Source organism: Symphalangus syndactylus, chromosome 1, assembly GCF_028878055.3.
Source record: "Symphalangus syndactylus isolate Jambi chromosome 1, NHGRI_mSymSyn1-v2.1_pri, whole genome shotgun sequence".
Classification (NCBI taxonomy): domain Eukaryota; kingdom Metazoa; phylum Chordata; class Mammalia; order Primates; family Hylobatidae; genus Symphalangus; species Symphalangus syndactylus.
Window position 1 is genome coordinate 64,570,189 of NC_072423.2, and position 25,025 is coordinate 64,595,213.

The window sequence follows — 25,025 nt, forward strand, 5'->3', positions numbered from 1 at the left end:
ATAAAAACTAGAATTCTTTTTAGAATTGGAAGGAGCAATATTTGAGATTATCCCAGAAAAAGGGTCATTTGGAAGCCCCAAAAAGAAAAATTTATTTTCCAATCAAACCATATTAATTTTAACAACTCCCAACCCACCAAAAAGCACTCAAAGTAATGAGAACCATAAAAGGAGGGAGGAAAACAGACATCAGTTCGTGGGGATAATAATTTTCTTTTGTTGTCAGAACAGCCTTGTTCTATTATAAAACAATCAGCTCTCATGCATCCTCCCTCCATTTCTGCAACCCCCTGGATTAGAGGGAGTCTCTCATTTCACTCTTCTTGGCCTTGCTGAAGTAGCACAGGTGACCCACAGGACATCAGACTCTTATAGACCATAAACTTCTGATATTCCAGGTAGTCAGACATTATTCAAAGGACCTATGTTGTCAATCTTGCCACTCTTTCAAAGTCAAGTTAGTACTTAATGTGTGCCAGGTATTGTGCTAAGCACTTGGCATGGACTATCTCACTTAATCCTGTGATTTATATACTATTTGCCTTTATTTTATATTAGAAAGATGAGAGCTGGATAACTTGCCCAAGGTCACAGGATAACTTATCCACGGCCAAGCAGGGACTTGAAGCCTAGCGATCTGCCTGTATACCCAACACTCTTAACCATTGTTCTGGCCCACCTTATGATATCAGGGTGCATGTAGGCCTTACTTAATTCCCCAGAAACACACACACACACACACACACACACACACACACTGGCTATGGACACTGTCCCTCAATAGAGCAGCATTCACCAGGACTAAGGAAGACATTCCTTCTCTTGAAAGATTCAGACTGAACCCCATAGAATGACTGTAATAAGTGCATGAAAAGTAAAAAATACTGTACACTCAGGGAGCCACAGTTAAAGGCCATCATTCTGTATTGTGAAACAGCCTCCTGATTTCCGGAAATCCACTCAACAATGAAGAAAATATAAAGAGGCCGTTGGAATCATTTCTACCTATCTTCTGATGGGGGTAACGTCTGCAACCTCGGGTGAGCTTTGAGACTTCAAGGCACGTTGCAAAAGGAAAAAAACTGAAAGGAAATCGCTCTGTTCGTGGGCCAGAATATATTTCATTCACAAAGAAAAAAAAAATATGAACTTTCTAGAATGTTTTTAAGCATTGATACCAAAACAAAATGCTTATCATCTCAAATATAATACTGGGTTCTTCCCACTTATAAAAACTGTTCCCAATGCACATGGAGTGGTAACTAACCCCATATGTCAACTTCAAATAAGCCAAGGTATAAAAGGTACAAAACAGCTCCAAAAGGACTATGCTTTGAAAGGAAGGCCTTAAAGCATTTTGCAAACTTCACGTGCACTTGTTTTATATGAATATCTATAGTCACATACAGCATAAAAAGAAAGCTTTGAAAAGGGAAGGAACTCACTGTACAGAAGACAAAACAATACGCTTTTTATTTTTAAAACTCTGGTGAAATAGGTTTCCATAGGACATCCCATTCGAAAAAAAATTAATGTAAACCAACCTGCCTGTGGGTTAGTCACACTATACAGACTTCATCAGAGTGTTTACAGATACCTAGAGTATTTACAAATGCTGTCCGTTAGGTAGTAAAGTGTTGTTGCAATTTTTCCAGCACATATTCCACAGTAAAATAAAGGGGGTATATTGGTGTTCTTGTATAAAAATTCTTAACAAATAGAGAAAGGCAATTTTCCTGAGAGAAGATTTGTTCTTGAAATATTTTTCTTTAACAATTGGAAATATAGAAATGGGATGTAGTTGTAAAAGAAGCTTAAGAATGTCTAAGTTAACATTTTTCTTTTAAATTATTTTAAGTACCATTAAGTTAAAATGTTTACATTCATTATAAAAAATGCTGTTAAATCTTATGCAAATGATTTAACACTGATTGCTGCAACGCAAATTGCACTTTTTAAAAAAATTATTGTATACATGGAAGAAAAATATCTTGTTTGCTACCCTGTTTACAAATTCCGACTGACTTCAGATCAGCCACACAATATGAACTTTGAGAAACATCAGTCACAGTGTATGTTAAAGTTACAATGCAGTCTTGCAAACTGAGTAATATTTTTGACAAGAGACCTCATGAACCGACTCAGCCTCCAGAGATGTGTACCAAATGGCCTCAGGTGATCTTCTCCATGAATGCACATGAAATCTGGATGTGGAAAAGGTATGAAGAAATTCTGGAACAACCAAAATTGATCAGAAGAAGCACATGATTTTGGAAAAAACGCAAAATCTTTTTAAAAAAATCTCTCTCAATATTCCTTAGCAGGCAAGGCCCGGGTCCTAGTCCTGGCTTCTGGAAGTGGAGCAGGGTCCGCCCCGGAGACGGGCTGGCTGGAGTGGCCCAACGCGCCCAGTTGCACTGGCCCTTCCCTTCCATCTTCTCTCACTCTTCAGCAAGCCTCTTGGGAAAAACATCTCTTTCAAAATAAAGGCACGAGAATCACGTTCTGTCAGCGCAGTCGCCACTGTCTGGACTGCTGCACAAAAGCAGACACGAGTGGAGTGAGGCCCGCGGCGGAGCCCTCCCTGCCTCCTGGCGGCGTGGGCTCAGGCCAGGGCCAGGGCGCACCAGGAATCCTGTCGCACGGAGGATGTGACTTCGGCCGGCGAGGCCAGACTGACGCCTATGTAGAGCCCATCTTGACCCGAATACTTGAGCTCGCTGTTCTCGGGATTGGTGCTCTCTCCCGCGCCAGTCATCACTGGGGCACCCGCCTGGCAGAAGAGGGGGACACAGAGGAGAGACGAGAAGGTAAGAGGCGGTTACAATACTGCTAGTGAAATACATGGGAGCTAATGAACGGGTCTGTGCAGCCAGGGCCAGAGCTGCTTCTGGGCAGACCCAGGGCAGGGGAAATGAGGCCGGCATTACTATACCCTGCCCCCAGCAAGTGGGGGCTTTTCTCTGCATTGCACACAGTGCCACTGACCTGACCCTGGCCACTGAAGCCTTGGAAACTTTAGAACTCAGGGCAGGAGCCACTGGCAAGATGCAAAGCTGGCCAAAAGGAAGGGGAACTGAAGAAATCCTATTTGTAAAAAGTGCCAAGCTCTAAGACCTCTGACTGTGAAACAAACCTCACTGTGTGGGTGAATAGGCATTAATGATGCACACACAACCTGATCATTTCCAAAGAGAAAATGCAGAGCACAGCGCGCATGCACGCGCACACGCGCACACACACACACACACCTCTAACAAGGCTTAACCAGTGATGGTAAAGTCTTTTTAGAAAAGCTGCACAGTTCAACATTCCCTGATAAGCGAAATTTTTGAGCACTGACTTCATGGAAAATAAACCTATGCATATACAGGTTTTCAAATCTACCTCATCTACCTTAATTCCCTACAACAACAGTCCATGTCTGAAGCAGACCACATTATAAAGAAAATGCTAACATCCTCTAGCTGCCATGATCAGGGCAATGATTTCTTTCTTTCTTTTTTTTTTTTTTTTGAAACAGAGTCTCACTGTCTCCCAGGCTGGAGTACAGTGGCGTGATCTCAGCTCAGTGCAACCTCCATCTCCTGGGTTCAAGTGATTCTCCTGCCTCAGCCTCCCGAGTAGCTGGGACTACAGGCACCTGCCACCAAGCCTGGCTAATTTTTGTATTTTTAGTAGAGAGGGGTTTCACTATGTTGGCCGGGCTGGTCTCAAATTCCTGACCTTAAGTGATCCGCCTGCCTGGGCCTCCCAGAGTGCTGGGATTACAGGCGTGAGCCACTGTGCCCGGCCACAATGATTTCTTGAAGCACAAGTTCACCTTTCCCCTGTTCCACCCATTCCTCCCATTCACATGAAAAAGGCCAAATAGGAAACATCATATAATTTAGCAAAATCAAACCAAAATAACTAAAATCTGTTTAGACAACAGTTTGAATAAATTTGCTTTTGAGAAGCTTTTGGAAAAATTTCGCCATAATCATGTACTTTTTAATATCACCTTTTTCCTTCTAAAAGTTCAGGAGCTCTTATTCCTTCCAAGCTTTCAGGGCTCCATTCTATAAATTACCAGATACTTGTTATTTGACAGAGGTAGGACATTGTGTACTTTTCAAAGAATTTCTTTTTTACATACATAATCCCATTAAATCCTTAAAACGGCCATTTCTCTGGCACCTGACACAGGCGGAACAGAAAGTGTGCCGAGCCTCCACGGCCTGCAAGTGAATGAGGTCCAACTCTACTTGTTTTCCAACAAGGTCTGGTTTGCTCTCAACCCTCACCATAAGGGTAATGAGGCTGGGAGGCAGGACGGCAGGCGAGCAAGCCCTCTGAGTTTAAGCACCCAAACTTCCTTCCTCCCAACCAGACAGACCAAACCCGACCCCTCCACAGGTAACCACTCCTTCCCTTTCCCAGCAGAAATGAGGTTTTATGAAAATCCAGCAACAACACTGGCCCCACACCCAAACTTTTGTTTACATAACACAAATGTAAAGACTTAAACTGAGAGTTTAGGTGCATTAAAAAGCAAATTTCACAAAATCAGTGAGATGTCTAAAGCTTCAGATGGATTCTTGTGGCAATTCTGAAAGAGCTACAATAATCCTGTCCAACGAACTGAATGCCTTAAACTCGGTTATACTTATAAACATAGTGATTAACTTTAGCCCTTAATTCCAGAGACTCCACTAGAAGCAAATCCAGTGTGGATCCAGATTGAACCCTCCAAGAAATAAGCAAAAAGATGATATTCAATTACAAAAGAATTATTTATTTAAAAAGGAACTATTAGAGTGAGCTTCCTTATAATGATATATGTCACATCCAACTTTGCATGGATTTTCTTATTCGAAAACAGGCACATCAGCATATGCCTCTGACTAAATCTGACTTCACCGCAACAAGTGTTATTTTCTGAAATGGACAGGGTTCCTGAACTGGCCCAGGAAATAGCCCATCTCAAATGGCAGGGAAGTGCCAAGACAGCAGAGGGGTCTGTCACCACCACCACAGCCAGCAACAAGAAACATAAGCAGGCTGGGTACGGTGGCTCGTGCCTTTAATCCCAACACTTTGGGAAGCCGAGGAGGGAGGATCACTTAAGCCCAGGAGTTTGAGACCAGCCTGGGCAACATAGGGAGACCCCATCTCTACAAAAAATACAAAAGTTAGCTGGGCATGTAGTCCCAGCTCTTTGGGGAGCTGAGGTGGAAGAATTGCTTGAGTCCAGGTGATGAAGGCTGCAGTGAGCTATGATTGCATCACTGCACTTCAGCCTAAGGGACAGAGCAAGACCCTGTCTCTAAAAAGTAAAAATTAAAAAAAAAAAAAAAAAGTAAAGTAAAAAAAGAAATATTGGCAAAGCAACAACTGACAGCCAGACACTAGACCAGGAGCCTGAAAGATAGTCAACTGCCCCAGGAGCTCCCAGGCTTTGTGAGGAGCCAGGATCCCTACGCTAGAAAGTCGACTGTTAGCTGCTTATCATGAATGACAAATGAGTGGCTGAGACAGGAAGGTAGACCAAGAGTCAGAAAAGGAATAGCAGAGGGCAAGGACTCCTGGGCAAGGAACCAAAGGCAGCCCGCACAGGAGTATGAGGAGGAGGGGAAGCAGCTTGGACTCTCAAGTCCTGTCCTGATTCAGTCCCCTGCTGAGTGCAGCCCCCTCCTGAGCCTCCTCTGTGCCCAGGTCCTCACATTTCCCACCTTAGGGATGGTTGTGACAATTAAATGAGCTATTGTTTGTAAAAGGGAAGGCAAGGTGCCTTGCCATGTTAAACATTCCACAAAGGGAAGCTATTGTTATTGGCGAGAGAAGGATGTTCAAAATGGGAGTCAGGACGGATGAAAAGAGGCGGTCACCTGGCCTGTTCAGAAGAAAAGCCAGCTGAAAAACAGAAGGATGAAGCAAAAGAGTGAACAGACTATGTGGGAGAGGTAAACCAGAAGCCTGACATACAGCTTTGTGTGCCTCAGTTTCCACACCTATAAAGTGGGATAAAAAGAGGCACTTATGTCATAAGGTTCTTGCAAGAATTAAATTGGCTAGGCCAGGCGCGGTGGCCCACGCCTGTAATCCCAGCACTTTGGGAGGCCGAGGCAGGTGGATCACCTTAGGTCAGGAGTTTGAGACCAGCCTGACCAACATGGTGAAACCTCGTCTCTACTGATACAAAAAAATTAGCCGAGCAAGGTGGAGGGAGCATGCTTGTAATCCCAGCTACTCAGAAGGCTGAGGCAGGTTGCAGTGAGCCGAGATTACACCATTGCACTCCAGTCTGGGCAACAAGAGTGAAAATCCATCTCAAAAAAAAAAAAAAAAGATTAAATTGGCTAATATATGTAAAGCCCTTGTAACAGTTGTCTGAGAACAGTAAAGATTATGTCAGTATAAGCTACTCTTGTTATCTAATTATTACTGTTAAGGTTAAGAGGCTTGGATCTAATTTATTCTCCTCATTCTATCCTTCAGCCCAAGCAAGTTACCCCATCACCAGGCAGGGGCAGAAGCAGTGGGAACACAGTCAGAGCTCAAAGAGAAACACCTCCAGAATGACCCTATTCAAACTGTCACTGACAGTTCTTCACAAAAATAAATCAAAGTGTTCTGTAGCCATTCAAAAGTCTCATGACTCTTTCTCTTTTTTACCTTTTTTTTTTTTTTTGAGATAGGGCCTTGCTCTGTCATCCAGGCTGGAGTGCACTGGGTGTGATCTCGGCTCACTACACCCTCCGCCTCCTGGGCTGAAGAGATCCTCCCATCTCAGCCTCTCAAATAGCTGGGACCACAAGCATGTGCCACCATGCCCAGCTAATTTTTGTATTTTTTGTAGAGATGGGGTTTCACCATGTTGCCCAGGCTGTTCTCAAACTCCTGAGCTCAAGGGATCCACCTGCCTCAGCCTCCCAAAGTGCTGGGATCACAGGCATGAGCTACCACACCTGGTGACTCATTGACTCTTTTTCAACAACCCACATTAAAGAAACATTAACACCCTGAATGTTATTCTTACACCTGAATAACAACCCCAAAAGCAATTGGCGAAAATAACCTGTCTTTTTTTCAGACAAAATGTTAAGCTATTTGGCAGGCCAAGAGTCCTGCTATCAAAGGGCAGACAGACCTCAAATCCCACGAGTGATGCACTCCTAAAAATAAATCTGCTCATTTGCAATTAAAAGCAATAGCTGAGCCTGTCAGAAAAAAAAATGGGGCAAGTACTTGTGCCCAACGCTTGGTAGATATAATAATATTTAAACATGAAATACTGCAAAGAAAGGCCGATGTTACTTACATGATAACACCGCCGTCACTCATGGCTGGCGGGGCTAAATTCTGGTACACCCACCTTACAGAAGGCAGTTAGCTGCAATGTCAAGAGCCATCCAGAAGTTTAGGCCCTACTTCGCCCTGTAATTTCACTTCTGGAAATGTATTATAAGGAAATAATTCAAAAGAAGGGAAAGGCTCCACAAAGGAAGCCAACCGTTGCAAGGTTACTTCTAATAGTAGAAACTATAGAAACAATCTAATGTCTAATAATATGGGAACGGTTTAGAAAAGCAGGGCACATCCGCTCAGTGAACTATTATGCAATTATTAAAAATAATAAGATCATGGAGCAAAATGGAAAAAATCCTGTAATACCATGTTAAGTGAAAAACAGCAAGATATGAATTACACGTCATAACTGCAATTTATCCATGCACATGTGTAAGTATTATAAAGGTCCCCTGGAAGGAGGGGAGAAACAGGGGACTAGCTGAGAGGGCCAAGTCTATTAGCCATCTATACCTTTCTTTGAATATTTTTCTTTGAATACTTAAATTGAATTGCATAGTAAATCTATTTAGGTTGGTGCCAAAGTAATTGCAGATTTTGGCATTGAAAGTAATGACAAAACCCACAATTACTTTTGCACCAACCTAATAACTTTGGGGATGAATAGAAGACATAAGTACCAGAAACACAAGGCACTTGAGGGACAAGCCAACCTTGACTGGGATCAGAAAGTGGCTTGAAAAAATAGGAGGGAACCAGAGTTGGGGCACTAACAGGAGGGCAGGTCAGAAGGGCCCAATCTGCCCCTGAAATCATCTCCCTGCCACCTGGCATAGGCCAGGGCCTGGCCAGCCACGCACATGTGAATCTCACAGTTCTATACAAGTTAAAACAACCAACACTTCAGCTCCATGCATTAGTGTAACTTCAGCTCTCAAAACCGATATTCTCTCACTCTGTCGCCCAGGCTGGAGTGCAGTGGCGTGATCTCGGCTCACTGCAACCTCCGCCTCCTGAGTTCAAGTGATTCTCCTGCCTCAGTCTCCAGAGTAGCTGGGATTACAAGTGCCCACCACTACACCCTGCTAATTTTTGTATTTTTAGTAGAGTTAGGGTTACACCATATTGGCCAGGCTGGTCTCAAACTCCTGACCTCAAGTGATCCGCCCACCTCGACCTCCCAAAGTACTGGGATTACAGGCATGAGCCACCGTGCCCGGCCTCTAAACCAATATTCTAAAAGCAGAAGGCGTTCAGAGTTGGCACAGCGACTCTTCTTAAGAAGCCTGGCTTTGTCCTGTTATTGTTCATCTTTTAAGTCCCTTTCCCTCACTGATGATAGTCAAGAGCTGCCTACTGAGAATCAATACAATGTGTGTGTGGCGGGGGCGGGGGGGGGGTCGGGGGGGAACAGGTGGTGGGGGGGTAAATCAGAGAAAAATGTACTATGATCCTGGACCTAATACACACACATACAAACACACGTATAAATTTCAATTGGTTAATATATTTTCCCACTAATAATTCAACCCTTCAAAGGACTTTAGTTCAGATAGCAGACATCACAACCCAGCAAAAGCAGGCACTTCACTAACCTAGAGCAACCTAAACAAACGTTCCTGAACAAAAGGGAGGGAGAGCTCCGGAATGCCCACAGCTCAACCATCCTCCCTCCTTTCGGCAGGCAGCACAGGCCAGGCAGAGGTCCCTGCTCCCTCCCTGATCAAAGTGCAAGGAGGGTGGAGCAGAAATCAGCTCTGTGTTTCCATTCAAGGCTTATCTGCTCTCCACCCTCCCACAGACAACTGAAAATGGAGGCACTTCCTGTTGAAAGAATGTGTTATCAGGGCCAGACCCAGCCTGGGCTTAGCACTGAAAGCTGGCCGGGTTAAGGTGGGAGACAGGCAGAGCAGCTGGGCTGGAAAACTCCCTCTAAAAGGAGTAAATGACTTCAGGGAGAGCTTGGGCTGCTACAGATTGGGACATGGAAAATATCCGCTAGCCTGAGAAGTAGCCACAGTTCATCTTTAGATCACCTGGAATTTTTTTTTTTTTTTTTCCTGTGAGGAGCCTTCACTCATTTTTGGACACATATCTGAAAAGTCAAAGATTTCTGATTGGATCAACTCATGGAAACAAATGCCCAGCAGTGTCTCTCTGTTTGCCTTCATTTCGCACATCCCATAATGGGGAGGGCAAGAGACAGCTTCTGATGGGAAGGCAACACAGCCGAGAAAAGGAAACCCTGAAAGGGCGTGCCTTTTCCAAAGAAAAACATGGGTTCTTCGGCTTGTGGATTATATGCATAAATTTCCTTTGAGGAAGAAAACCAGAGAGGAGTGTAGAGGGCATGCTCTATCTTCCTTGCTGGAATCTCTCTTCATGCAGTCTCGGTCTGAAGAAAGAAAACACTGCGCCCCAGGCAGGCTGAAGGACGACTGTGTGATCCTTCCCAGAGCAGAAGACTTTGATGGTGATCACATGCCTCCTTCACTGCAAGGCAGACTGTCGGCTCCCCCAGCCTCTGATCCGTCCTTCCTACACATCTGAGTGAGATTGTGCTTACGGCTTTTTCTTGTGTGAGGGGAAGCCAGCCGTCCCTCACTGCCAAAGCTCTTCTCTGCTTTTGTAACCTCTAGGTTAGACTCCTGTGGTGCTTTATAGCTGCCTTCCTCAAAAGAGGAATTAAAAACTTTGTATAAATTCCAACAAAGGAGAAATGCTTTCCTGCAAATCGTAACTTCCACTATATAAACTACGATCATTTCAGTTTGGCTGGACGTAACAGAGGACCAGATACAAAAGTGACAATAATAGTTTAGAAGGTGACACATGAAAGACACATGAACACACACAGGTTCTGTCTCCACCAGGACATGTGAAAACCAATCACAATGAAACTCTTGAATTCTTAACGCTTAATAAAACAAAAGAACATGGACACCTTTTCTCTAGAGAGAGAGTCACCATCACCTCAACTGATGACCTAACTATTCAGCAGAATAGTTTTGTATATTTAATTCAGCAAACAAATTCCTTACTGGAAATTTCACCGGCTGCTCCCCCACTCTGCCCCAACCCCTACCCCTCTCGCCCCTTCTAGGCCTGAGTAGGCAAGGTTATAGCCACACCAAGGGATGCTGCCCTTTTCAAAAAGACAAAAGCAATTCTATGCACATAATCTATTCTGGACAAAAGAGCAAATTGCTTTATGTATCTGTGCACACTCAACAGCAAGCATGTTGTGGTGAAGAAAGGCGCCAAACTTTATAAGTACTCTGGGATTATCAACAAAATACTGATGTACAAATATAAATTGCAAGGGAGAGGGTTTGTCCGACAACTTGAAGTCAATGAGGACCCTAAAGAAAAAGCTTATCTTCTAAATGAATCAGAATGAATTACACTATTCTAATCTTCAAATTAAGTGGGACAGAATCCTGAGGCAAGATTTAAAACCTGGTGAATTATGATCTTAATTTTTTATAACAAAACTGACTTTTCAGGAGATGGATGAGCATCTTAATCTCTCCATCTTAATTACAGAAAACATACCAAGAAGCATTTACAATGCACTTAAACCACAAAAAGCATTAGGAAAGTACTAAGTATCAGAAGGAATAAAAAATTTGCTATCAGTGAAATACAAATCTCTAAAATGTGGTTACTTTCTTAACACAATAACTCTACATCTCTAAATCTCCCCATTAAGAAAGTGAGGATCTTATTCTAATATCTTGGGATGAAAAAAATGCCACACAAATAAAGCTGATCACTATTAACTTCCAAGACCCGTATTTAAGTAGTGCTATTCTTCTTAAACTTCAAAGAGGTCTCCAGGCATCTCCCACTCACTCTACACAATACTCCTAAGGACCAGATGGTAGGAATTACTTTTCCCCTTTAGTGGAAGGAGGAAAACAGAGGCTTTACAGAACCTTGGCAGCTTGCTATACTCACACAGACAGAGCTGGAGCTAGCGCCTGGCTGCTGGAATCTGTTTCCTCCCAGCTGCTAATCCGTGAACCCCCAGAATAAACTTTTGACCATATTCAGGCTTCACCACGAATCAAGCAACTAAATTTAATGAGAGCTTTAAATGTAAAATACTTGTGTTTAATAAAATAAAAATATGGTTCTGCAGCATGTGGCTCAGCTCTGGTGAAACCGTGCCAGGCCAACAACCAAAACAGGCAGCACACCATCAAGTCGGATCATGATTTAAGCATCGTCAGATGTTGACTTGGAACCGTTTACTCATAAGACCCCAACAGGACATTAAAATCAATGCCTAGTTATATATTTGTTCAAATCATTCTTAAAATATGAGGTCAATAAAATAATGTCTTTGTGCTCAGTCTCACAAATTCTGAGTACCGGGCCTTTAAAAAAGCCTGATGTGATGGGTAGCTGAGTGGTAAATTGTCGCATTGCCAACACCTGTCTTTGGAGATGCTTTTTTAAATTATTAAAATTTCAGAGAAAATTAACAGGTAGGTCTAAACATGAACAGAACTAACAGACTGTACTTAATTCATATCCACTGGATCTTCATACTGCTAGTAACTCTTCTGGCAGACACCCATGAAATGCATAATAAATTACTTTTGTTCCAGTAAAGGAATTCGTTTTCTTCGAAGATTCATTTAGCAATAACCTTTCAGAGCAATCTAAGCCAGATTTCTTAAATTTGGCCATGTTTTCCCGTAACATTATTTCATGTTTTCTGACAATTTTGTATATTCTTATAGAGGCGTGCGGAGGGGGTGGGAGAAAACTGCAAAGAATCTGTAATTTGCAAAGAAAAGCTGTGTTCTGGGATGAGGCTATAAGAAATGGTGAATAACTTCTGCCCGCACTTATTCTTTATCCAGTATTCTGGCTATCAGACAGTGATAATGAGTCACTTATTAAATAAACCACAATTCTGTGATAAATTATGTGGACATATGTTACAAACTATTTAAAGCTTTATTGTTTCCTAATGTACAAAGCCATTGGATATTGATGTAGCACACAATGCATTTTTAAACTACTTCTTACCATCCTCCCTGTCATACACACACACACACACACACGAGATTTAAAAAAAAAAAAAAAAAAAAAAAAAGAAGTCTAGAAAAAGCCTTGAGATCAGAAAGAAAGTATGCAAATCCGCATGCTTGAACATTCCCTGCCGGGGTGACGTGTGACTTTCACGCGAAGGCCAATGTGGTCAGACAAGAACGTGAGTTATTAGAAGGGGCTGTGAACATAGAAAGAAAGGGAGCCTGGCACATAGGGAGCACGAAGATAAAATGCCAACAAAATATTTATGTTCATGGCTTGTAGCATGTGGCAAGTGGGATATTAATAACTGTGATGATTGGTCAACTCCCTGGGAGTGGTAACAGCCCTGGACTGGGAGGCAGGAGACGTCGGTTCCAGTCCCGGCTTCAACACTGGCTTGTTTTGTGACCTTAAGGAGTCACTCTGGATCTTGGTTTATAAATGAGGCAATAATAATACCTAACCACACAACTCTCTCACAGACCCTTTGGGAGATTAATGATTTTTTAACTCCTTTGCTACTCATTTAGAAAAGAGTGTTTTGGACGATAGACTCTGAAAAAAAAATAGGCAATTGACTATTAAGAAATGCTTTTTCAGTAATTTCTTCATAAACATTCATTGAAGACAATTTTAACATTCTGAAAAGTTCCAAAACTTAGCATTTGCTTATGTATGGATTTAAATCGCAGCATTAGAAGGATTTCAGTACGGCAATCTTGTGTTTCTCTTAAAAGAACCTTGTTATAACCACATTAGGTATGTCAACAAAAGTAATTTTTACTACTTTTTTTAACTTAATGTTACCCAACTGCCATATTCTTAGTACCATTATACATTTGATTTCTAAGTATAACATTGATAAGAAAATTTGCATTAAGTGCCTTAAATACATTCTTGGTCAAGAGCAAATAACTTCTCTCACACTGTTTTCCCACCTGTTTCAGTGGGAGGATATGTGATGCTAAAATTATTAATCAAAGTTAGTCAAATTTCTTTAAGAAAACATTCTTTCTTCTCTCTAAAGATTTCAAAAAAATGAACTAATATCGCATATTAATCTAAGACGCTGTAGTGGCAACAACATTAACCGCATCAGCCGGACCTGCGGCCAACGTGAAACCATGCTTCTCAATTTGACACGTGACCTTGGGAACTGTTCTTTACCTTCTGCGTCTCACTTAGAAGGAGGAGTAAAAAATAAAATGTATCTAAAGCACCTGGCACATAAAAGGTACCTGATAGAAACTAATTTCCTGCCTCCCTATGTTCACTATCTTATAAGTGAGCAGTATAGGAAAGGGAAAAACTTCCTCAAAGCAAGAGCACTATGAGAAAATCGAAGACCAGTCCACCACGTTTGGCTCTCGAGTTCTCTAGAAGCTCTGTGGCATATTCAAGTTAAAAATGAAGCAGTAATTTTCTGCTCCAGCCCCAGCAGGCTCTTGCATCAGAGCTCGCCTTCATAGGTTCCGCTGAGCAACTTAACAGTATAAGCACAACATAAGTCCTTCACAAATGTTCCTTTCAGCTCTTTCACAGGAACTATAATTTTGTGACCAACCATAGTGCATAGTAAATCAAAAATAATTCCATTACTTGAAGAAAAAGATGGTGGAGTGTAAATCTGCTAATAAAGAATCCCCCCTCCACTGGAAAATGCATAGTAAGCTACAGGACCTACTAAGGTGTTTTTCTATTTCCACCACAGGATGCAAATATTATATATGAAATAAAATCTATGAAAACAATTTAAAATATTTACCTGCCTAAGCTTTCTTCAGAGGCCTTATAGAGCACATCAAATAATCTTAACTTGAGTCAGTCCCTAGATCACTGCTGTTGGCCACAAGCACTTATGGGTGCTTAATTCCTTCAAATGACCACACAGCTCAGAAGTGACTACAGTAGGGAAATAGGTCTAGCTAAGCACACAGCGTCCCAGAAGCACACAAGGGACAGGAATGATGACGCCTATTTACTAGCAAGAAACAGACCAAAAGAGTGGTTAAGGCCCACCCATCCAGGCCCAGATGCAGCCGGCGAGGAATCTAAGTCTCTATCTCTCAGTCTATTGTCCACCTCTCTTTGTGGAAGTTGTATATCACCAGCAATGCCCCACAAAGGGGAGGAAACACATTTCCTATCCCTAATACACCATGTCTAATATGTTTCCATTAGAAGAGGTAACCAGGCAGCCACTCCAACCATCCTGCCTCCAGAATCCCTGGAGGCAGAGAAATTACAGTGCAGGCCTAAAGAAGGTCAGCGCATAGAATCAGCTGGCAGGAGATGTTTTTCCTCCCTAATTGCGAGGAGGAAACTCTGCTTGTAAACTTGACAAGCAGGAGCATGCTACATTTGTTTACATCAATTATCAAAATACAGAACCCTTCAGTAAGAAGGTCCTAATTGTTGGACTCCAGTGTACAAACAGAAAACACATTTGTCACCGAAGCAGGATTTAAATAAAGTCCATCACATCATTTGGGCCCTGACGTTGATCTGAAATATTTTCAAGTATCTACTTTCTACCCGTTCTACCAGCCTCACTTCCTGCCTTTGGCTTCTTACACCTTACACTCCAGCCACAGTGAACTATTTCCCTTCCGCTCCAAAGATTCCTATGCCTTCTTCTTTCCTGGATACCTCTATCCCAATTTTTCCCCTGCAAAAATCCCAACTAATTTTAATTTCCTCTACTCTGTGAAGCCATCTCCAACTCTAGTTATCACTCCTTTAAAGCACATCCAAATCTGACCAGTAGTAAGATCTACGTCTATACCTGTCTCTCTCCACCCACCCCTACCACCTCCATGTTTTAAACAATTCCAGATGTGGCACTTTGTTTTACTCAAATGGAACAAAGACCAGTAAAGCAAGGGCTGGTCATATATATTTCTCTCTCCATTTAACTTCAACACTTTATGTTTAATGATGGTTTCAATATTATATTGGTAGTTTTAATATTAACTTAAATAGGGTTTACATTTTTTCATTTTATTTTAAAAATAGAAATTGAGACAGGAATCTTGCTATGTTGCCCAGGCTGATCTCAAACTCTTGGTCTCAAATGATCCTCCAGCCTCAGCCTCCCAAAGAACTGGGATTACAGGCATGAGCCACTGCACCTGGCCCAATTTTTTTTTTTTTTTTTTTTTTTTTTGAGACAGAGTCTCGCTCTGACGCCCAGGCTGGAGTGCAGTGGCGCAATCTCGGCTCACTGCAAGCTCCGCCTCCCAGGTTCACGCCATTCTCCTGCCTCAGCCTCTCTGAGTAGCTGGGACTACAGGCGCCTGCCACCACGCCCGGCTAATTTTTTTTTTTTTGTATTTTTAGTAGAGACGGGGTTTCACCATGGTCTCGATCTCCTGACTTCGTGATCCGCCCGCCTCGGCCTCCCAAAGTGCTGGGATTACAAGCGTAAGCCACCGCGCCCTGCCGACTGGCCCAATTTCTAAAGTAATTATTTATAGAAACTATTGTTAGGCAGGCAAAATATGTTCAGTGACTTCTTGTTCTCAGACATTGTCTTATTGCTAATTTCTTTTTTTTCTGCAGCTGCCATTTTCAGATATTATTGCTAATTTCATCTCCAAATTAATCCCTCCTATTACAAAAGAAATTAAGAAAAAATCTTTTTATCTATAAGATTTGGGGATTGAGCTATAAAGTATCCTCCAGTTTTACAAATTTTGAGTTATAGGAGGAGAAATAGGAGGAGTAGGACCATATGTGGACTACTTATTAAATCTTATTGCAGAAATAGAACATTACCATGTTTCTTTCCTAAATAACAACCAAAAAAAAAAAAAAACTATAAAATACAATTCAGTCAATAAACAGAATTCAAGAAAAAAAAATTTTAGTATTCTTACAATCCATAGAGAATTAAAGCCAAAGAAAATCTTTTTTTTTTTTTTTTCTCCTGAGACAGTTTCGCTCTTGTTGCCCAGGCTGGGGTGCAATGGTGCAGTCTCAGCTTACTGCAACCTGCAACTCCCCGGTTCAGGAGATTCTCTTGCCTCAGCCTCCAGAGTAGCTGGGGTTACAGGCATGCGCCACCGTGCTTGGCTAAGTTTGTATTTTTAGTAGAGACCGGGTTTCTCCATGTTGGTCAGGCTGGTCTCGAACTCCTGACCTCAGGTGATCAACCCGCCTCGGCCTCCCAAAGTGCTGGGATTAATGGGGTGAGCCACCGCACCCAGCCCCAAAAAAATCTGGTATCTATTTAGATCAACTAAATATACATTTTTTAGCAAATCTGCATGGATAAGAAAATTCTTAGCCAGAAAGGAAGACTATTTTTGCCACAGAAAGTAACCATCTATCAAAAATTAAGTTTAACATACATTTTTAATAAACAAAAGTAATTTCAAAAGAAAAAAATAGGCAATATTTTAAGCAGGGCTGCATGACCATGAGTCCTCCTGATCTCAGACAGAAACACACTGCCCTCCCTGTGCCTCCAGCACACGCACAGCCTATAACCAAGAGAAACTGAGTCATAAGGTGGCGAGGTCATCGACTTGCTGACTCTTATCTGAAGGAATGTCTCCTTTTTGCCCAGACACAGGTCTCATGAAAGCACAGATTAACAAGTATATAAAGCTAAGACATGAGGCTTCAGAGCAGCACAAAAATTTTCGTGGCATTAGGACAACTTATCCTGGAAGAATGCCGTGCACTAGGAATTATGCCCACACCTTCATTCCTGCTCGGGGAGGGGAGCCCTGGAGCCCCTTCTCCCAGAAGCAGACAACCACGATAGACCCCTTCCACAATACTCAGCTCCTGTGGCTCCTTTCGCCCTGGCCAAGAGAGCTCAGGACTCTGTGTCATGCTAAGGTCCTGGTGCCATCACTTAAATGGCCACATGAAAGGCAGGTCAGAACCCTGCTCCTGTCATGTCCCAGGACTTAAAATAAGCCCGCTGGAAATGCCTACCGGTGATCTTCTACAACTGATTTTTCAATGGGGAATTAAAGTAAACAGCATGTTTCATATGGGCCTCTGGAACAGTTTTTTACTTCCTTGCTATAACTCACAGTCATTAAAGAAAGGCAGTGATAGTGCTACTTACATCTCTAAATGGAGGGATATGTGGCCCCCAGTTGCATCTTCTGCTGGGAGTGTGCCTGAGATCGCCCTTTGCTTTGTAGCTCCGTGGCCCCATCAAACTAGGGTCACCCTGCACTACTAATTTCTACCAGTCAGTCACAGGGAGCGCTGGAGATCCGTGGGGTATGCATTACCTTAGGGGGCTTAAACTCCAAGCCAACCTCGGTGCTGTGTATGTAATACACATGCTTCGTAAACAGCAGATACAACCTTGCTATGCGGATCTGATATTTTCTTCACCCACAGCATTTCACAAAATCCTACAGGCAATCAGTCACAAAGCCAGCTGCCCTCTAACATCGTGCACTGTGACCAAAATGGGAAAATGACACACCTTTGTCAACACAGCCACCTTTTAAAAATGCTTCTACCAGCTGCTCACAGATGGCTCCTCCAGCAGACTCTTCACAGCTACTCGGCTGCCACATGGGCCATGCCGTACACATGAAGGCTCAGCCCACCCAGAGAGGACACCAAAAAGTGCTGAGGGATCCACGGTCACACGCGGGCACGCCATGAAAACAACCTGGGGAAACCACTCAAGCCTACTACAGGTATTCTTATAGGGGGACAGCTTCCAAAGGCAGCCGGCAGACGAGTAGCTGTTTCCCCACAATGGCCACAGCAGGTAGAGGCTTTTGGAGACATCCATGAAATAAAACCCTGCAAGCCCAGGCACCAGCCGTGTGCCCTCGGAACAAGGCCAGGAGTCAGTCCCTGGGGAACTGGGGAGGTCAGTAGGCAGGCCGGCACCCCACCCTCTGCCCTGGTAATTGCAGTCAGCGTTTCTGCAGCGCAGCCCAGAGGCTGGAGAGCGGGGAGAGATGCCTCCTGGCTGCACCTCACACCAGCCACTCCCAGCTTCTCAGTCCCGGTGGAGGCTGCCTAGACTACCGCAGGGATGGCAGCTTGCAGCTGAAGACCTGGTGTGCAACTAGTACTCTCAAACTCCATCCTTAACATCCTTGTTGCTTTGCCTCCTGGCCTCTGGTGGGGAACTGATCTTTCCTCTGAAGGGCATTAATCAGCAAGCCACCTCCATTTGCTCTGTCCCTGGTGAGAGATTCTGGGACAATAAGCCTAGGACCAGAGATGGAACTCCCAAGGCCCTTCTTCTAGCCCGACCATGGCCCTTTTCACTGCCTTTTCACTCCTTTCCCTGGACGGCAACTGATAGGACTTGCTAATAGCCAATTTTGAAATTTTACGTCACTAAATCACAAGACTTCACCCACAATAGTTCCAAGTCCCCGAAGCCCATTGTTGGGTATATATCGACTTCAGTGCAATTTATTATTCAAATGAGTCTTTTTGCCACATTTAAGCTGGACTGTACCACCAACAAAAGTGACTTGGAGCTGGCAGCAGTCCTTATTTCAGCTAGGAGAGACGCAGCTCCCTCCCTGCTTTAGAAAACCAAATTGTTTTGCCTCTAGCTACATAATTGCTCCTGAGGACTAGGGCATAATGAAGGATATTTTTAGGCCAGGCACGGTGACTCATGCCTGTAATCCTAGCACTTTGGGAGGCTGAGGTAGGTGGATCACTTGAGGTCAGGAGTTGGAGACCACCCTAGCCAACATGGTGAAACCCCATCTCTACTAACAATACAAAAAAAAAATTAGCCACGTGAGTTGGTGTATGCCTGTAATTCTAGCTTCTCGGGAGGCTGAGGTGGGAGGATTGCTTGAATCTGGGAGGTGGAGGTTGCAGTGAGCCGAGATTGCACCACTGCACACTCCAGCCTCAGTGACAGCAAGACTTGGCCTCAAAAAAAAAAAAAAAATTGTTTTTAAATAATCTTTTCATTTCCCAAGAAATATGTTCTATTTACCACTTTCAATCCTCAGTTACATCTAACCTGCCTGTAAAACACAACACCGTAGCATGGAGTCCACCTTTATAAAGCCTAGAAACATTCTTTACCATGAGTCTGCAACAAAAAACAACTAAAAGTCTTCTTCCCTTGTGAAACTCTGAAAAGACGTTTTGTTTCATTACAGAAAAGGCTCAAAAGAATTTGGGTCGGAGGACAAAGAAAAATATCAAATATAATTTTAAGCATAGTTTAAACATTTTGTTTTAAATATTTAATTTTTGTTTGTTAAAGCAAGTAAAATACAGTGGAAGGAAACCAGGTCTGTGGTTCCCAAACACCTCCGGGGCAGTAGTTCCAATTTCACCTGGGGCACTTGTTCAAAAACAGATATCCAAGCCCCACACCCAGAGACTGACTTGGAAAATCCAGGGTGGGGCCCAGGAATCTGTAGTATTTTAAAATACCCCAAATAATTTCAGGAGAAAACGAAATGTAGAAAACAATTACTAAGTAAATAGGCATTTCAATGCTGGTGTTTAGTGCTAACCTAGTCTCAGTGTAGTCCCAAGGGTCACAAGGACACATTTTAAAGTCCTGCTTGCCGGAGGCCCTGCCTTGGAGCTCACTGAGGTCTGAGGGAAGGCCCAGTATTTTTTAGAAGGGCATTCCAGGTAAATTTGGGAAACATTAGGGTGGGAAAATGCTCTTTACTTGAGGCAAACTGAGTTTTGGTCACAGCTTTACAAGAAACTAAGTCTGTGATCCTCAAGAAGACCCAGGCATCTCCTGTCCACAGTGGCACAAATCACTCCTAGGTTTTGTCGTAGCTGAAATAAACCCTGGTACAATTAAGGTGCATTAGAAGAAGGCAAGCTCTCCCAGCAAGAACACAATTGGGCAAAGGAAATCAGTGAATATAGCAGCACATAACACTTTATGATGAGCTTTGCTTTGGGTGGATGATAAAAAAAAGAGGCTGGAATTGATAGGATAAACAAAAGCTACTTAACTGTTATGGGCACTGTAATCTATGAAACCACTGGCCTCATAGTTCTTATGATCTACATAGGAAATACATAAATATATACATATATATAGCAACTCTGATACAAACCTGGAAATAAAACAATTTAAAACGCTTTAAACCAAAACTTCTTGCTTTTATTTGGGTTAATTTAACCATAAAAAAAATGATACCGATCTTAATTAAGAGGTTTGTAAAGTACTTAAGTTTGTCATTTTGTTGACATTTAAATGTAATTTCCTCTAAAAACTATTCTTAGGTATCAACTAACTAAACTGAACTGTTGGTTTAGAGTATTGTACTATCAGATAAGATAAAATTTGAGATAATGTACTAGAGAGCAGCCCAGTAATTTAGGAATCTATGCTGTTTTAACACTTACCCCTGAGGCTGTAGGTTGTGTTGTGGGGGAAGTATTTTTGCTGCAATCATCTGAGTTAGAAGAGGTGGAAGTTGGAGTCATGGGAATGGAATTATTGCTATTACCTGCAACAGTCAAAATTAACCTTATAAATATACATATGCTCTACTGTTAAGGTTGGCAAATACTTTACAGTCAAATGTCATTTTAGTATATTTACCAGAGCAAGTCTTTGATTTATTTATGTTCTTAGGTTTTCGTTTCCTGGTTTGAATTCCCTCTTTTTTCATAGCAAGTGGTCTGGGCACCTAAAAAAATTTTCACATAGGCCATAAATTTAATATTATATTGAAGAAAAACCAAAGACCCAACATTGGCACTAAAAGCTCTCATTTAAAAGAATTTGGCGGCCGGGTGCAGTGGCTCACGCCTGTAATCCCAGCACTTTCAGAGGCCGAGGCAGGTGGAACACCTGAGGTCAGGAGTTCGAAACCAGCCTGGCCAACATGACGAAACCCCGTCTCTACTAAATATACAAAAAAAATTAGCCAGACCTGGTGGCGCATGCCTGTAATCCCAGCTACTTGGGAGGCTGAGGCAGGAAAATCGCTTGAACCCAGGAGGTGGAGGTTGCAGTGAGCCGAGATAGCACCACTGCACTCCAGCCTGGGCAACAAGAGTTAGACTCCGTCTCAAAACAAGAAAAAGAAAAAGAAAAAAAAAAAAAAGAACTTGGCATAAATTTCAATCCAATTTTTATACACTCAAAAGATCCCAAGTGCACAAAGACTACACTTTCCTCATCAAATGCAGAGATTCCTTCAGAAAGAATGAGATGATTTGCCACGGAGAATTTAATTCCTTCAACTTAATGTTTATTGTTTGAAATGAGTAGCTATTCATTGAATAAGTATTATTTCAAAGAGATCACGTATTACCTTCCTCCTACAGATGCAAGGTTATTTTTCTTTTTAAGATTGAGGTGTTTATTATATTTTGTGCAATCCTTTAAAATGAACTATGAAATAGTTCAAACTATAACTATTAAATGCCATAACTCCTTTGCACAAATGTCTGATTACATTCAAAATTTTTAAGAGATATAGACTACTGATTGTGCATTTTTTATTGATTTCCTTAATTGTGCATTTTTAAAAATGGTTACTACCATATTACCAATTCTAAAATACACACTTTTCACATTTTCACATTTCTAAAACTGGAATGTGTCTTACACGAATGTTTGCGATAGTTCAACTGGTGGCATTTTTTGTTTCCTACTGGTGCATAAGGTAATATTTCATATTATAATTAAAAGCACCTTCAATTCAATAAATATATCTAGTATGTACACTGAATATATTAAACATATTCAGTAATAAATTATATGCATTCAAATTTTTCACTTGAGTATCTTTCATTTGCTGATTTTTTGTAACTGATATCACATACAAACCAGATACTAAATGTATATACAAGTGAGCAGAATACATGGCATACCCCATGGAGTTTCATGTAGAGTCCACAAGCATTGCACACGGGTTCACCCTCGGCGTTTCTGCGCCATAAGGTGGTAGTTGTGGTGTGACAGTTGGCACAGGACAATCCAAGCCGCCGTGATGAAGGCTAGAAACAGTACAAGAACATAAGTGGAAAAATACAAGTGACATATATATATACATTACATACATACATTAAGGTATTTTGTCCCTGTCATCAACAAGCATGTATCTGTTTTATTATAAATGAAATGGTCCTTGAGAAAAAAAATTGCAGTGTACTTAGACTGACTTTTCTGGACCAAGAAATTTGAGGTTTGCATATTGTGCTGGACCCTATAGATTTGATTTACTCCTCCAGCTAGCCTGTCTCCGTGAATTCAAGAATACCCGGGAGCAGTCATATAGTTGGCCAGTAACTTCATGCAAAGCTTTTACCAGCATCATAACAAGGAGAGTTTCACCCATGGTTTCTTCTCCAATTTAGAGTTTCCCAGATACTACTGGTATCTTTTTTAGGGGAATTAAAAGATTTTCTAAAAGTTGGCCAAATAGAGTTATATTCAAAACACACCAGAAGTAACAACACAAGTAGACATTAACATGAGAGTGCCCCACCTCCCCGCCGCCACCCGCCCCCACACACCGTGGACAGTAGTTGGCCGTGCACTATAGTCACAGGTCTAAGATTTAGGTCGTGAAATGCAATCACAAGCCACTTGCCAATGTGCTAAATGGCTCTGGGCAGTCTCCACTTCCCCTGAAAACTGGAGATCATCAGGTCTATTTCTCAGATATATGTAAAGGAGTAAATCGGAAACTTTGAAAGTACGTTAATGGAAACTTTGAAAGTACATTAATAGAAATGGATTTCAGAAGAGGGGTAAAAGTTTTGTAAAAAAAAAAAAAAAGAAATATATTTGAATACATTCCATGATTACCATCATGATTGCCTGCTGCCTGCATTTTTGTTTTATCTATTTTACAAAAGATACAAGCAAATTTTATGGCATCATCTTAATGCTGCCATTGTCTTAGATGCAGTGATACTAATATATTTGCCCTATCAGTAGTATTCTCAACTTTTGTTCATACAAAGGGTTAATTGTTATTACCAGGAAAGGTAAAAGGCCGCCTGTCTGCCACTGCCACTCCCATTTCCATGTTTTCTTTACGCCCATAACAGCCTTAAAGAGAATTTATTACCTCTAGATTACTACATGTTAATTATAATAAGCTAATGTAATTTCTTACCCAGAATGGCAAAATATAAAACTTGTTTTTAAGTTGACAAGCTTAAATTTCCTTTTAAATGCTGTAAATTACTTTAAAAATTGTGACATAGCTTCAGTTAAAAAAAAAATGGATGCTTGCTTCAGCAACACATATACTAAAATTGGAAGGATACAGAGAAGATTAGCATGGCCCCAGCGCAAGAATGACACCCAAGTTCGTGAAGCTTTCCATATTTAAAAAAAAAATTAGAGAAAGATTCGGGACCAAATCAAGGGAAGTTAAGAAGATCAATTGTAAAGAATGAAGAAGAGAAATGTAAATTGAGTATGTATCGAATATTCGCAGATTACAGGACAGAGACTTCCAAAACCTTTGCTGGCAAATTTAAAAGATGAAATTAAAATCTGCATTTATGGTTTACATCCTGTTGCATTACTTAGCATCACTCTTTACAGAGAAGTTATAAACAGAGACACTGGCAAACCTTTTAGCACTACAACATTTCTAGGAAGTCGGTGCTAAGAATCAATTTGCCTTTAGTTGAAATGAGTATGCTTGGCTCACAGGAGAGCTACTTGGGAAACTGCTTTGCTAAAATGACGACAACATATTAACAAAACTTTAAACATCCAGGCTTTTCTTTTTTCTTTCTTTGTGGTTAAAGGAAAATAATTTTTTAGGAAAAGATTCCTTTCTCTTCATAAATGTGAAATCAGTAGACGAGGGACAGGAAGGTTCACTTTATAAACCAGCCATTTATGACAGTTTCCAGTGGAATCTGGAGCCAATGTGAAGCAAACTTGTTATCAGAATTTGCCATTATAACAAAGGACTTTATGACTGTCAACTGCAGATCATAAGTGAAGCCAGTCCTCATAAACATGTGAAATGCAGGTGAATTGGGTTATAAAAGTTCCTTGTAACAAGTGATCTCAGTCATATTCCTCACTGACAAGGAATTCAAGTTACACCATAAATCTCTTATTTTGCAATGTATTGCAAGTTCAAATTCACAGTGATTGGTTCTATACTGCTGGCTAAACAAACTTGAGTTCAACATTCTCCTTCTGAGAACTAAGCCAGACCCATCAAAACCATAAATAAGAAGCCCACAAGGAGACCTAATTGATAGTGACACACCCTTCAATTGGTATCATTTATACCCCATTTACAAAGCATATTTGCTGACCTTGGTTATGGCCAAGACACCTGCTAAGCACAAAGAAAACTAATGATTCAGAAATGCTAAAAACTGTTCTTTTTTTTCCTTCTAAGTTATTTTTACTGGTACATGCACAAAACAAATGGCACTATCTAAATGTTACTAATCAAATGTATAATGCAACTGGAACCTAAATGACTACTATTCCACCAAATTTTTGCTCAATCTCTAGAAAATGTTACCTTTGAAAGTTCAGTTAGTACTCAGCTCAATGTGCCTTTCCAGAAAAATAAATAAGTTTCATTGTTCATGTATTGTCTATTATATGAAAACAAGGAACTTCTTGTTTTTCTTCTTTAATATGATGCATTTAAGAAAAAATACAACCCACAGTCACACACTGCAGTTAAAGGTACCCTTTAAAGAAAATTTTAAGCTGTGGGAGGTTGTAACGAGTTTAAGGC

General features: G+C 41.5%; 1 protein-coding gene and 1 non-coding gene across 3 annotated transcripts in view; one reads left to right on the forward strand and one right to left on the reverse strand.

The window, feature by feature from the left end:
- Positions 1-1,449: 1,449 nt before the first annotated feature.
- Positions 1,450-25,025, reverse strand: part of GATA6 (GATA binding protein 6) — a 32,822-nt gene continuing 9,246 nt past the window's right edge. For both annotated transcript variants that reach the window (XM_055292612.2, XM_063640678.1), the window contains 4 exons: positions 22,165-22,290; positions 20,885-20,972; positions 20,686-20,789; positions 1,450-2,773 (listed from right to left, as the gene is read on the reverse strand). In XM_055292612.2, coding sequence (XP_055148587.1) covers positions 2,606-2,773; positions 20,686-20,789; positions 20,885-20,972; positions 22,165-22,290 — 486 coding nt within the window. In that variant the 3' untranslated portion in view covers positions 1,450-2,605. The remainder of the gene's footprint in view (positions 2,774-20,685; positions 20,790-20,884; positions 20,973-22,164; positions 22,291-25,025) is intronic.
- On the forward strand, positions 23,532-23,636 carry LOC129461200 (U6 spliceosomal RNA). The gene has a single exon (XR_008650418.1). It is a non-coding gene; the product is annotated as a U6 spliceosomal RNA (small nuclear RNA).